Here is a 16,027-nt window from a genome sequence, read left to right on the forward strand (position 1 = left end):
CCATGTTTATGCACAGAGCTAGTAACTTAAAAAGCAACAGAGTGGATTTCAAAAAATATAAATAACATTTTCCATTACCTTTACCTTTAAGCCTTATGCCATAATTGTTACATATAATATACATAAATTACCTTTTGCTGGAGTGGATTGTGAGCCCTTGAGTACAGGGGCTCTCTCTTTTCTATCTTCATATTTCGAGATTAAACAGAGTGCCTAATACACAGCAGATGCTCAAATAATGTTTGGGAACAAATAAGTAAATTTATTCCATTATAGACTGCTACTATTTTCAAGTTTTGTTAATAAATGTGATGCACAAATATAGAGAAAGTATAAAGTTAACATAACTTGATAAATTGTTATGTGATTTTCCCATAGTTTGATCTGTCCACAAAAGTGCTGCCTCATTCCAGATACATATCTTAAGTTTACATGTTAAAATTTTACCTGACATGAAGATTTTAAAAGTCTCAAAAATGAAATTTCAGTATCATTTAAGAATACAAACTTATAGCCTATACAATCACCTTAATAACCCTAGGAGACATGCATAAGTCCAACTGACTGTGTAGCTTCTCAATATAGTAAGCAACAGTTTGTGAGTTTTAATATTGTAGAAACACAATCTAAATATTCTATATAAATTCAACCTTTTATTACTATTTGTTTTTATTAGTTTCAAATCCTGTAAAATTATTTTGTAATCTCTCTTGACAGTCAATTTGAAAATTAACTGTTATCATTTTGTTTACTTTAGGCACCCTCCCCATATTTTTGAGCCAAGAAATTCCAACTTTTTAATTCCAGTAGATACAGTAAGCTACCTGTTGCCTAAGATAAAAAGAAATCCTTCCAGAAAGTTTCACTTCAGTTACTTGCACTGTGTTAAAGAAACGATTAAGCCTCTTTAAATCCCTTCTGGACCTATTTACGACATGAAGATTTAGAACATAAGCTGCTTTATTATAGCTCCAAGATAAGCTTTAAATATGCAGTAATTTTCCATGCAGCACATAAATCAACTCCCCCACATGGAAAGTTGCTAAATTCTTGACAGAAGTAGCCCCTAGAGAACTAGTTTGTCTTTCAATTTAAGTATATCTCACTTTATATAACTGTTTTCCTAAAATTTAAATTAAAAAAAATTTAATTATATTATTCTTTTCTATAAAATTTGAATAAACCCCCTTTATAGGCAAGTTATCAACATAGCCACTAGGATTACAAAAAACAAACCATCCTATCATAGATCAGGAAAGGCAGAACATTACATCAATGAAGGTACCAAAGTATAATGGAAATTTTGATAGGGAAGTACAGCTATTTCCAGAAACAAATCACAAGAGAACCTCATCCAGTTTAAGGGTCAAGGAAGCATATTTAGGCTAATTCTTGCAAGGTCTCAAAAAGTTTTTATGCTTCACAAACAGGGTAGAAAATTCCGAGTTGAATAAATAGAATATATACAGAACTTCTGAAGAATTGGAAGGCATTCAGGGTTGCTGAAATATAAAATATGCAATATGACAAAAAATCAGAGTCTAGAACAGTGTCCAGCACACAACTGGTAACCAATAGATATTTGTTGAATAAATGAAGCTTACGAAGAGAGATTACATCAGGTTAAGGAGTTTGTATTTCATCCTAAAGGCAGTACAGGATACCTGCAGATGTATGTCGTTGGGCAGCTGCTCTAGTTTCAGTGTGAGGGGACAGCGGTGTAAGATGAAGCGCAGGGAGGCTTTTGGAGATTCTGGTCCTGGCGTAAGGAAGAGATGAGGGATGTTGATAGCAGGATCAGAGGAAAGGGAACAGATCTGAGAGATATTTAAGGGGTGGGGTCAACAGAACTTGGCAGTTATTGGGTGAAGAGAGGAAGATTTATAAGTAACAGAGTTCTGGCTACAAGAAGGGTGCCATCGACTAAGGCGAGGCACACTGAAGGCTAAGCAGGTGCAAGAGGGAAGGTAACAGTTTCAAATGTGGAGATGCTGAGTTACAGTGACGCACAGACATGCAAAGATAACCAAATGGAGTTCTCCCTTTGGGAGCTGTATATACAGATCTGTAACTCAAGAGATGAGCCTAGACTGAAGAAATAAATTTGACAATTGAAAACGCATAAATGGCAATTAAAGCTAGAGCACTAGATGAGTTTGTATAAAATTTTAGATAGGATGCAGAGAATCATAATGTGAAAAATCACAATGGAAGAGAGCTTAGGACCGGGATACAAATGAGTGAACCTATAAGAGAGAGTTTGAAAGAGATGTCAAAGAAGCAGAAGAAAAACTAAGAATGTGGAAGTCATGAACATTAGGGAAGAAAATGAACATTTCAAGCAGGAAGGAATGGGCATTGGTATCAAATGCTGTTAGCATGTCAAATGCAATGAGAATTTTAAATGTTTTGCTGGATTTAATGTCATATCTGCCATTATTGATCCTGAAGGGAGCAGTTTTGGTGGAGTGGTAGGAAGAGAGGCAACGTTCCAGTGGTCTGAAGTGTGACTGCCTGCTGAAGACACTGAAAGTTTCCATAAAAAGTTCCCAGAATACATCTGAAAATGGGAAGAAAGATGACAGAATTTAGGAAAGCATTTTTAATCTAGTAAAGAGGTGAGCATATTGAATGCTATGGAAAAGAGTTAGAACATGAATCAGTGGAACTTACATAAAGAAGAAAACCAAGATATTAATATAGAAGCATTTTTCCTTCAGTGGAAAACTAAGGGGTGAGGATGGTGGCAGAGAAAATTATTTTATTGTTGCTTAGAATTGTTGAAGCATAATAATAATGAAAAGCGACCAACTTTTAGTTCATTGTCTTACTGTTTTAAAATTCTCAGCAAGAAGTGTACCTTTTCACTGCCCTCACCCCTAAGATGAGTTGCTCCCCATACCCACTACTTTGTATTTTGATTTTTTTTTAACCCTTACCCACGGATATTTTTTCTATTGCTTTTCAGAGAGAGTGGAGGGAGAGAGAGAAAAAAAATATCAATGTGAGAGAGACACATCGATTGGCTGCCTCCCGCACAAACCATGACCAGGGCCGGGGATCGAGCCTGCAATCGAAGTATGTGCAGTTGGCTGGAGTTGAACATGGGGTCCTTCAGTCCATGGGCCAATGCTCTAACCACTGAGCAAAACTGGCTAGGGCTGTATTTTGATTTTTGATTTTATTTTTTTATATAAATCTAGATTTTCACACACCTTACTTGCTTTGTTTTGCTTGATGTCAGATATGAATGTATTAACCAACTGCCCATCCCCACCTTCACCAAATCAAACTAAGAGAAATGTGTATATATAACTATAGAAGCTAATTCCCTAAGGTAAATTTAAAAATTATTTGATAACGAAAGCAACTGTTCTTGAATTCTGAGATTCTGACTACATTAATACTAAATCATTCATTATCAAAAGCAGTGTCACTGAGCAAAAGCAGCTCTTCTCCAATCAGTAGACAAAATAGGTGACTAATATATTGAATGCAAAATGGCAGTATTTCTAAATTACCTTTGGGAGGGTGATCGGGACCATTCAGTGCTCCCTGAATGGCGGCCTGGGCAGCAGAATTCTGGGCCTTCAGCATTTCAATGGTTTCTCTTAGTTCTATGAGTTCAGATTCCTGTAAAACAAACAATGTAGAAGCTTTAATACTTAGAGAGAGAAAAAAAAACATCCCTGTTGTTCGAAATTCACTATCAAATGGGTTTTATTATATATATATTGATTGATTTCAGAGAAAGGGAGAGAGAGATAGAAACATCAATAAGAGAGAGTCATTGATCGGCTGCCTCCTGCACGCCCCTTTCTGGGGATGGAGCCCGCAATCCAGGCCTGTGCCCTGACAGGAATCGAACCACGATCTCCTGGATCCTAGGTTGATGCTCAACCGCTGAGCCACACTGGTCGGGCGAAGGGGTTTGATTTTATGTACTGTGAATGTCCTGGGAGATTTGGATATTTGGCTGACCTTGTTGAATTGTATCTGACAGTTTCTTACTTAGTTAAATGTAAAGGAGAATTAAAAAATTTTTTTTCTTGGTTATTTCTTATAAATATGATCTGAAAAGTCCTTATTCTTCTCAAAGGGTGGCACCCAGAGCTGACCAGTACAACATAAAGCATGATATCACATTGCTTATTTTATACCCAACTTATTAATACAACCTGTGGTCAAACCTCATAGTTACATATCAGTATGCATGGGTGCTCCACATTGCATTTACTGTCAACTGGAAACCCCGAGTTTTTGTCAAATAAGTGATTTCACATTTTGCCTCATGTATTTTGCACTTGGGGGGCAGATTATTTATATTCAAGTATAAAACCTGGAACTCATTCATAACTCACTCCTATTAAATGTAATCTCTTATTAAATTCTGCTGGCATATCAAGGTCATTTTAGATTCTGATACTTTTCATACTATAAAATTTTTAGTATGAAGGCCCAATTTCACCAAGCCAAAGCAACACAGGAATTTTAAAAAAAGTGAATAGAAATATATATAATATATAGTCCTTAAAGAAGAGTTAAATTACAAAAAAGTTTAAGAATCACATTTTTATAAAACATTCTTTTTTTTTAATTGAATTTAGGTAATTTTAAGATATGCCTCAAGGAAAATCATTGTATAAATTTAAACTTTCACACTTGTTTAAGTAAATTATTTTGCCAGATATGACTCACCATGAGAAAGATAACACAGAAAAGAAAAAAAACACACCGAGAGTGCTTTTTCAGCATAGGCAATATTTCCATCAGGAGCTCAAAAACAAGAAGTATCCTTCTTGGCAGTGATGGCGATCCTAAAAATTAGAATCCCTGTCAGCCTCTTAGAGGGAGAATGCCTTGGTAATATATTTGTCATTCATCATTTTCTCTAACATCTCTGGCAGAACGCCAAAGTATCAGGCTTGGGTTCTCCATTCCACGGTAAATAGTTTATTCCTACTCGAGGTCTCCCAGAATTTACAAAAAAGTAGGATTATGACAACTGCCTTTGTAGGGAACTGCTGCATGTGTGGAAATGTCCAGTGACTATTCTAACCTTACACACTTAAAAAAAAAGATAGATGATGCTAATTGAAATGATATCCAGGTTTGGAATAGATACCTGGTGCATCCTATATCTATTTTCATTAGATACCTGACATATTTCTAACAGATGACAGATTTTAAAAAAAAGAAAGCCCTTTTTTAAACCTCTAATAGCTTAAAAGTCAAAGAATGTCATAATGAAAAATCAATACAACCTCCTGGATTCACAGATAGATCTTCAAACACTTGACTGCAGTTTCATTTGCATTTATTTATGAAAAAGAAAAATGATCATGTTTGTGGAAAGTTTCCAATGTCATACACAAAATTCAGATCCAATTCATCATAATTTCTCAGTCTCTCCAAGTTCTGTCTATATTCTGTCCCTGTCCAACAAGTAACAGAATGTTTACCAAAGTTTAATTTACTTTCTATTTAAAATAAACTTTCCAAGAGATAAAATGTTTACTGAAAATTCATTCTGCTTTTACCATAAATTTATTCACAAAAAGATATCTATGGTGCATACTTAATGAATCACATAATTCAAATCGTAATTTTACAACCTATAGACTGGGAAGCATGTAAATATTAAGAGAAATCAGATTTTCATCCTTGAATTTAAAATCAATAGTGCTTACACTGAAAATGAAGAATCTGCTAAAATAATGGCTTTAGGTTTAAAGAGGGAAAATGGAAATGGGATCCTATGTAAATGTCTAAAAATTGCTTAATTTTATGAGTTAGCTGACTTATTTCAGTGTCAAAACTTTAATATTTTCTACAAAAATCTCTTCTAGAAATATTTTGAGAAGATTAGAAGTGGAATATTCAGGGAATGTTGCTTTTTTATTTCATTTATTTATTTATTTATTTATTCTCACTCGAGGATTTTTTTTTTTTTCATTGATTTTTAGAGAGAGTGGAAGAGAGGGAGAGAGAAACATCGAAGTGAGAGAGACACATCGATTGGTTGCCTCCCACATGAGCCCCAGCCAGGGCTGGGGATCAACGAGCCTGCAACGGAGGCACATGCCCTTTGGTCCGCAGGCCGACGCTCTAACGATTGAGCCAAACCGGCCAGGGCAAATGTTGCCTTTTTAGAAAATTATGTTTAATATGACATAGAAGAATGATCACTTTCTAATATTAAGTATATTTTTAAAAACAACAGATATTAGCAGGCTGCAGTGTGACACAAAAACCCAAAGGAAGAATAACTAGGCACGAAATATATCCATTCTACAACTTGGGAAAATCACATCTATCAGTTTAGCCAAATTCATATTAGTAATTTTTTAGGACAGCTTTATAAGTCTAAGCAAGCACCTATAAAACATTCCACCCTCTTTAATTAAAAACATAGTTAAGTTCTACATTGAAAATCCTTGCAAGCTTGAACAAGTTCTCTCTCCATATATGCAAAACTTCCTTCCTTCTTATTATTTCAGATGAGACCTACTTTCACCATCACTCCAATTAGAACCATCTTTCTCTGAGTCTTTCCGTACGATCTTCCCCCTTTGCTTTAAATATCCTTCCTCACTGTTAAAGGCCAAGTGATATTTTAAAACTGGAGAACCAAAAATAAAATTTCATTTATCTACAATGAGCCATTCAAGACGATGATGCCCCAAACACCTGCTGACTAGGTAGGATTCCACTTTTCCTTTAGAGTTTCTTGTGTAAAAGAATCTGGATGGGGTCAGCACCTCTTCTGTTTTATACGTGTTTCTGAGGCTAAACAAATTATGAAGGCCAGACTTGAAATGCTTAGAAATAAAATGATCAGACATCATGTTATAAAACTAGCTTTGCTTAGTGTTCTTTCCCACTTGATTTCCTAATTATATCTGACCTTTCTGCACATCTCTCCTCGACACAGGCCTTGTTGAGTATCCCACAAGCTTGGTAACAAATCTCATCAACCCACTTGACCTTCTAGGCCAGGCTCTTATAAATTTCTACCAAACCTGTCTTTTGCTTCCTCACATTGGCACTCAGTTAATATCACACTATTGAGCTGTCGTTCCTTTGAACATATCACACTCCCCCACCCCTTTGTACATGGCTTGGAATCATGCAGTTTTCTACTGAAAGAACCTGGCTAGCCCTGGTTCTAACAAAACAAACAAAATTCTCCAAATCCCAGTAGAGTAAGTAACCTGAATCCACAACTAACTAATGAATGTATTTTATGACTCTGTTAATAAATTTTTTAAAATACTTCTTGATAAAAAAATATTTTAACCTGAGCCTGTATGTCAAGACCCATTTGGACTACAAAATTTTAGCTTTGACATCTATTTCCAGAGGCTTGGCTTTGAATTTTCTCATTTTTAAGGTTTAAGTTTCTATTTATCTAGTTGCTCAAAAAAATAGTTTCACAGAGGTAGGAAAGAACAATCCCTAGACTTTATATAAGGATCAATATCTGAGCTCCATCACTCTGACCTTCTAACAAGACTAACCTAGCCCACCTTAATGTATGTTCTAATTACCTGTGGCAATGCAGCTCTAGGGAACTGATTTGAAAGTCTTCTAATTATCAGTGGGGAGGGTCTTAGTGATTTTGCAAAGATTTAGCAGTAGTTCTGTAAAAACATAGATTTGTAAATCATAAAAATAAAGATTTGCAGAATTCTTGCTATTTTGTTGACTCATATGACGGCCTTACTCATCTGGCATTCTACAAGAAAATAAAACTCTAACCAATGATTTTTCAGCTCTGATAAAAAATGGTACATAGCTAGTACCCCTCTAGATACAGAGAAAATAAATTATTTCATTACATATAATAGATGCCTCAGGGCATTCGGTCTTAATTCTTTGAAAGAATCTTGATGGAGAAGCGCCAGTAAAGGAAAAACCTGAAATCCAGGTAAAATTCTTGATCAAACTGTGTCACTATCACAATATGTTGAGCCTTACTTTAAGTCCGAGGCAATTTCTAGAGAGAATTTCACCCTCCAGCTAGTATTACTGACATACATCCTACTTCTGGACTTACAATGATATGACAAGGGGTCTTCTAGTGGCTATTGGGAATGCGGCTAAGCTGTTGGAAAATGCTGCTAGGTGGATTTTCATTAACTTTTATCATGTTAGTCTACTGTCAAAAACCTTTGAATGGCTCCTTGTTTTCCAAAGACCAGATTCTTTAAACATTTTTCTAGCCTCAGTGCCACATTTTCCTCCACATTCCTGCCTTTTCCCTTAATGTCTCCAATAACTTCCCTGCTGGCTGCTCATGCTCATGGTGCTCCTTCCTCGACGACATCCAGGCCTCCATGTCCCCTGAGTTAACTTTCTTCACCCTCCCAGAGCCTGAGGAGGCTCCTCCGCCACCTCTGCTCTGAAACCAGTGTGAACATGCCCTGGTCCCCTGTGAGAGCTCTCAGGCCACAGAGCTGTTAGGCTCTAATTGTCCCCCAAATGTTCTGCCTCCTGAGTTATTCATACATGTGCTTTTCTTTCCTACCAGGCTGTAAGCTTATAAAAGCAGTGTTCTGGCACATAAATTTGGCAAGAAAATCAGTGTGATTTGGCTTCTGGAAACAAGGAACGATTTTAGGACGCTATTCAAGAAAGCGATTTGGGTGCATAAAGGGAACTAAAATTTTGATTTAGTTTTCAGACTATTAATGCCATCAGATTGTGATAATCAAATTTTGAAGCCAAACCAGCCAGAAGACTTGGCCTTGAGTCCTAGATTAGTTTCTCTATTAAGTACACAACCAAGAGCATTAGCCACCTTGGCCTTTTGTTTTGTTTTTGTTTGCTTTTATTGAATTTAGAGAAAGAGAAGAAGGGAGAGAGAGGGGGAGAGAGAGACATCGATTTGTTGTTCCACTTACACATTCATTGGTTGATTCGTATATGTGCTCAGGCCAGGGATCAAATCCCCAACCTTGGGGTATGGGGATGACACTCTAACCAACTGAGCTACCCGGCCAGGGCCAGCCTTTGGTTCTGTATGTGTTAGCACCCTACCCTGCTTCCCCATTTGCTCATTCCCAGCTTAAAAGTTTTCAGGGGTGCTTATCTTCACTTGCTTTAATTATAGTTTTATTTAGTCTGTCCCTTACTAGAATACAAACTCTATTTTACATTATAACCAGTTACAAAATAGGATGTAAACAATGTGCACATGGAGATATATATATACATATATATACACACACACACACACACACTCATATATACATATATATATACACACACACATGCATATATATATACATATACATATATATATATATATATATATATGAATCTTAGTAGCTAGAACAGCACCTCCCATAGAGTAGAAATTCAGTATAACTTGAGTAAATGACTAGATGGACACTGCACAAACCATGGAACTCCGGGAACAGAGGTTCAAAACCTCTGCTCTGAATTCTCTAATCTTCTCCTCAGGATTGTTGGTTCACCAGAGAGCAATATACCCTTTTATCTCAGCTCCCTGGAGAAATGGCTTTACTGAAATGTGATTAAATGTTATGCCCTCAGCCTTTAGAGAAATGCCTATTTGAACAGTGATTTTGTCTTTTGTTATTCCATGACCTCAATTTGAGAAACTTTACAATACATTTGTTCTTGAATTCAGTGCCAAAATGCTTGTCTCTTCGATCTAAATTATGTTCTGCTCGGAGAATGAGAGCCAAGGATGCCAAGCGGCCTCGCTCTGTGCCTAGCGTCCCTCGCATGCAAGTCGGTTGGAGCTTCGCGGCAGTCATTATACAGGCTCTGCTATCTTGTTAGATACATTCCTCTACTGGACTTCACTCGATTCTGTCACCGAGTTGTGCTACACATATTGCAATGAACTTTATAAGAATCTCCAAAAAGAAGAAAAAAATCAAAACCACTTGGAAATAGGCAAGTTATAAATCTCAGATTAATAAGCTAGTTACTAGCATGTTGTGTGTGTACAGCTTGCAATTAGAAGAGCAATAAGTTAAACAAAAAAGGGGGTGATTTCAGACGTCATGATATCCTCTGAGAAAATTTAATAGATTTACCAGTGTCACTCCAAGAATAATGACAATACTGAGCACATAAATTATAACATTCCTTGTGTTATGGAGCTGTATCTTAAAGTATTCAGGCATAATTCAGAGGCATTATAAATTAACAAACCAGCATATTTTTTTCAAATTTCTATGAGATTTTTTATTTACAAATAAAAAAAGAGTTGAAGGAAAATGGGGCATATTAATTTTTTTAATTAATGAATTTTACTTTATTTTAGAGAGAAGAAGGAAGAGGGAGGGAGAGAAAAAGGAACATTAATGTGAGAGAGAAACATCGATCAGTTGCCTCCTGTAAGCACCCCGACACAGATCAAACCTGCAACCTGGGTATGTGCCCTGACCAGAAATTGAACCCACAACCTTTTGGTGCATGGGACGACACTCCAACCAACTGAGCCACACCAGCCAGGACAAAAATATATTAATTTTAACTTCTTAAAGATTTCCAGCAATATGCTGGGCATATGGCCAATGATGAATTTGTTTTTCTTACACTTGTAAAGGGAAAAAAGTAGAGATATGTAAAGAAAGGTAACCGCTATTGACTACCCACTGCATGTGACATTATTATAGTATCTCCCTTATTCTTCATAATGACTCTACAAAGTAGTTGTTTAAGCCCCAATTTAAAATAATGAATGTGAGGGTCAGAAAAGGAAGATTCCACAGCTTAATCTTAAGAGATCCCCCTGAGATTCACGCTCCAGCCTCCTGAGCTCTAAGGTTTCCATTCTTTCCCATTCAGCTGTCCTAAAAGGCCTTGTAATTATGTTTGCTGACTTCTTAAGTTACATAGTGAAGTGGTAGAAGGTAACCCCCATCCAAAAAAGATGAAGATAAAATTTAAGTGCTCAAAAGGAGCACGTTATCTTCCCTTGCAGAACAGGTTTGACGGGAATGGGCAGTGTCCTCTTTCAGGGGCAGGAGAAACGCATGAAATAGGAGAATGGGAGATAAGGGTGAACAGAACACAGTTTGCTAACTATGCCAGGCAATTATAGGACTATCTGATTTTCTCTTTTGGTTTAATTGGGCTCTTCATTCTGGTTTGTGTTTCTGTTTTTAACTTAAAAAATGGTAAACTGACCAAACTTGATAATACATGCTAGTTTTTTAAATCTAAAGGCACACTTTATAGAACTAAAGACAAAATTGAAGCCACCCCTATAGATAGTGGTTCTGAAAATATCCCAAACCTCTTAGATTATGAATCTCTTTGAGAATTAGATGAAAACTGTAGACATCTGCTCACATTATACACATATGCAGTTTTTAAAACTATTTCCATACAATTTGAGAGACTTCATGTGTCTCTGACACCCATCCAAAGACTCAGGTTAGGGCTACCAAGCGAATGACAGAGGTAAGTTACTGGTCATCAAATGGAAAGTGCCCAGGTTGTTTCTAGGAAGTGTGGAATTGTTGATATTTCTGCCTTTGGGAACTAACTTCTCTGTTTCTTTCTTTTTTTTTTTTAATTCTCACCTGAGGCTATTTTTTCCACTGCTTTTCAGAGAGAGTGGAAGGGAGAGAGAGAAACATCCATGTGAGAGAGACACATCAATTGGTTGCCTCCCTCACGCACCCTGACTGGGGCTGGGGATGGAACCCTCAACCGAGGTACGTGCCCTTGGTTGGAATCGAACCCAGGACCCTTCAGTCTGCGGGCCAACGCTCCAACCATTGAGCAAAACCGGCTAGGGCTGTTTCTTTTTAGTTTTCCTTTTTCTACTTCATAAAATCCTTCAAGTTTATTTTAAAGTTTTTGGTATAACTTAATTCTACTTAAAAGACAGCATCCCCAGATGCCAACTCATCCTTTTTACTGCAGAATTATACAGGATTGTCTCTTATCCCATAGGAGCTGTAATGTAAATCCCCTAGTTTGTAGAATCCTAACATCTGTTCCAGGCCCTCTTCGTGGGTAGCTCAGCCACAGGCTTTCTGCATGGCATTTGTGAACATTATTGTCAGAGCGCCATTGTGTCAACTGCATAACAAATTGTCCCTAAAATATTCTCTCTTCTTCTACAATTATTTCTCTTTCTTAGTAGCGGGTATTCTTTTAATAGTTACAGTCAGAGGTAAAATAATAGATTACCTAGAAAGAACTGTATGTGTGTGCATATGCGTATGTGTGTTCTGACATGGATTCGCCTGAATCACAAATCCTTAGACTAAAATCTGAAAAGAAAAGCCATTACCTTGTCATTGTTCCACTTTAGCATAGGATGGATGCTCTGCAGTATTATTTTTAAGGAGCGGCATCTCGGGTAATGTTTAAACATCCTATGCAACTTGCTGCCTTATTTCAAGCCCCAGTGGCAATTCCTGGACATACCTTTTGTTCCGCCGTCATGGTTAGACTTTGCAGTCGGCCAGTCATATTCCCTAAACTCTTTTCAAAAGCTGCTACGAGGTGAGCCTGCGAACAAAATGGAAGGAACAGATGTCCAATGTCAGAACCTTATATGGATGGATGAAAATGCTTCACTTTACAAAATGCTTAATTTCAGGCATTCCGACTCTTTAAACACCACGACCATCACCGTCAGCTTTCCATGGGGTCTCTCCGAATCTTCATTTATCATTTTTAGGCTTCAGCTTAAAATCGGTGTTTCAGTCTCTTGACATGACATTTCATGTGAGTTCACCTTCCGAAAGGGGATGGCATTTTGCAAATAATGACACCTTCTAGCTTGCCCATCGTGGAGGATTTGACATGTAAAATGCTGAAAAGAGTTCTGAGTTGCCACATTTTTAGACGTAAATCCCAAGTGGAGGTCAGAGCGATAGTCAATGGGCAAATGTTCATCTTTATATCTGCACTGTGACCTCTGAAGATACTGTTAACTCCTTGACTCTCATGACACCTCCTTCAAGTGTCAGACATCTGCTGAAAGCTATACCATTATCTTTCCTTTGTCTACTTACAAAGAACTGAATCGAAAAGAGTTGTCTTCACTTTCCAAATTCTTTTCAATAAAAGGGCTTTTATTTCTACTTTATTCCCTTCAACTAAGGAAGTATAGGTAGGCCAGCGAGAAATAATAATTGGTCCTATTTTATTTCACATTAATTTTCTGGCTCTGCGGTTTTATTTTAAATCTCAGAGAATTATACCTATCGCAGCAGATCGCTGTGAGTCTTATGATGAAGTATTGGGCAATCTAATTATAGCTCTAAAATAGGCCAGTTTTTATTAACATGCCATTTTGCAATAGCTTGACCCACAAAATATTAAGCGTGAGGACGTGCTGCATTCTTACACGGTGGCTGGAGGCAGAAATCCAGGTATGTGATCTCAAACTGATCAACCTTAAAAGGATGTAACCTACATCTATAATAAACTATGTGTGGGTAACAGTTTGGCAATCCTTGGCCAAAGATTAATTTTTTGAGGGGAAAACGAGAGAGGACTCAAAACGCATCACCTTGTAACTGTAGCAGAGCTGAAAGGCTGAGGTGCCTACTATCGAGTGGATCGCTGGGGGTCCAAGAGTTAGGGCACTACAAGTTTATGGCAGCTCTAGTGGCAGCTAGGAGTTTATTCCATTATTGGCAACAGCAAGAATGTACAAGTCCCTTCCATTAGCATCATGATACAAAGGTGTCTTTGTTTCAAGCTCTAAGTTTTTGCTGGGTGGCCTTTCTTTTCCTGACACTAGTGCAGAGAGCAAGGTAACTTGTAGAGAAGGCCCCGTCTTTTGATCGTAAGTCTATCAGTACGACTCTATCTAGTCTTTTTCGACTCCCTCCTCCTGCTTTCCCCCTTCCCTTCCTCTCATACACGCACACATCTTGAGAATTACACTCAAAGGTTTGTTAGCAGATTTAATGGGATAAATAACAGTTTAAAAAATTTATTTCAGAGAGAGGAGGGGGAGCGGGAGCAAGAGAAAGAGAGAGAGAGAGACATCCATGTGAAAGAGAAACATCCATCCGTTGCCTCTCACATGAGCCCCAACAGGGGACTGAACCTTCAACCTTTTGGTGCACAGGATGACGCTCCAACCAACTGAGCGGTACTGGTCAGGGAAGGATAAATAACACTGTTTTTGTTTTTTTTAAAGGAATATTATCTTTCAGTTTAAAATGATTTCATTGACAAAGAATGTTACTACATCAGACTTAGTACCCTCAGAAATTAACATAAGGTCATGGCCCACTTTCTCCTATACTTAACCTGTGCGTTTTTTTTATTGTAAAAATACATATAAAAGTGAACAAAATGAAAATATGTAGCTCACTGGTTTATCACATAGTAAACATTCATGCACGCACCAGCCCAGTCAAGAAATAGGGCACTGGAAGACCCTAGGGGCCCTCCCTTGCCCCTCCCCCACTACATCTCCTCTCCTTTCCCCAAAGATGAGCACTATTGTAACAGTTGTAGTAGTTATTTCTTGCTTCTTTATAGTTTTGCTACATAAGCTTACAGCCCTAAAAATTATGTTTTAGCTTTGCCTATTATGAAAACATTCAAGCGGAATCAAATGGCAGGATTTCTGTGTATGACTGCTATCTTTTCCTTAACATCCTGCTTTTCACATTCATCCCTGTGCTGTATAGCAGGAGTTAGATTTTGCTGTAAAGTGTTGCTTTGTGTAATTTATAATATATTTGGCCATGATAACCATTTGTGCTGATTTCAGTTTAGACTATTAGAAATAATCCCACTATGACCTGACAATGGGTTACTATACCCTAAAGCTAGAATTGCTTGTTTTATTTTAAAATACTGAAAATTCTGGCAGAATATCTTTGTTAACATTTACTAAAAGAAATGCAAGATTCTGCTTAATATTGCAAAGTTTTAATTCTCCCAAAGAATTGTACGTTTTAATTGTTGGACTGTAAGTCCTTGCATATACAAACTTGAAGAAAATTCCTATACTTTTCTGTGCATATTTTATCAGTTCAATGGGTGTTAAAAACATGACAAAGCAAGCAAGGCTGTGAAGAATATACTGTACAAATACATTGCTTATGTTTTGTAGTTGTGAGTTATTAAATACAAAATATTCCCCACGAGAATGTCAGTTTTCAGTCTTTGGAAAATTGCTCTGCATTTTCACAAGAAAACTGGTTACAAAGGAACATTTTAATTCGAGTCACATTGTTCTCAATGAAAAATACGTTAAAAATATGTTAGTGAAATATTGCTTTAAATTTATGTTGCTTTGGCTTAGTTTATCAGATTAACTTTGTTACTTTGAAGGTAATGAAAGGTTAAATTTCTCACCAATCGGGTTCATGGAAAGGGAGTACCAGAAGCAAATAAGGGAAACTATTTCTACCAGGGATCATTTTTTTCACCATAATGGAGAGAAAATGGAAAATAAAACTGATCAAACTATAGGATAATACATCTTGTCTGAAAAACTTCATAAAATGATGACTTTTTAAAAAACTGTGGATTTTTGGGAGGGCTGTTAATCATAGTTTACTTGGTTCTGGCTTTTAACAGTTGCATAATTTTCAAGCCAGAGTAAAACTGTATCAATATGATGATGAATATGTTCCAACTTGTGTTTGGTGGAGTCTGTCAAGGTAGTAAATTAGACAAGGCTGAATATTAGTTAAGGGAAAATATTAACACACACTATTTTTAGTTTTGAAACCACACAATATAATCTGAATAGGCATGCAAAGAGAATTATTGTGCTACTAAATAATGAGATGAAATATCATTATGAAGAATCCCTATATTGCATTTGTTCATTTAGAATTCAGTGACAGCCTGTCAACCAAATAAAAATACTCTGTACATATATTAATATGAGGATGAAAAGAATGATGGATATGACTTTACATTTGAAAATCCATAGTTAGATGAACTAAAAATGATTCTGAAACTATCATAAACACGGTATCACATTTCTTTTACTGTACATAATTGGCTCTTCACCGTCTGTCGTAGTTAATATGTGCAAAATAGT

At 36.8% G+C, this 16,027-nt stretch overlaps 1 protein-coding gene across 3 annotated transcripts in view; it reads right to left on the reverse strand.

Annotated features, from left to right (window-relative positions):
- The window catches only part of NAV3 (neuron navigator 3), a 314,747-nt gene that overhangs the window by 38,942 nt on the left and 259,778 nt on the right, over positions 1–16,027 (reverse strand). For all 3 annotated transcript variants that reach the window (XM_087814524.1, XM_016199414.2, XM_016199413.2), the window contains exons 23-24: positions 12,427–12,510; positions 3,522–3,633 (exon numbers count right to left, since the gene is read on the reverse strand). In XM_087814524.1, coding sequence (XP_087670650.1) covers positions 3,522–3,633; positions 12,427–12,510 — 196 coding nt within the window. The remainder of the gene's footprint in view (positions 1–3,521; positions 3,634–12,426; positions 12,511–16,027) is intronic.

The sequence above is a fragment of the Miniopterus natalensis genome, chromosome 2 (assembly GCF_054644295.1).
Source record: "Miniopterus natalensis isolate mMinNat1 chromosome 2, mMinNat1.hap1, whole genome shotgun sequence".
Lineage (NCBI taxonomy): Eukaryota > Metazoa > Chordata > Mammalia > Chiroptera > Miniopteridae > Miniopterus > Miniopterus natalensis.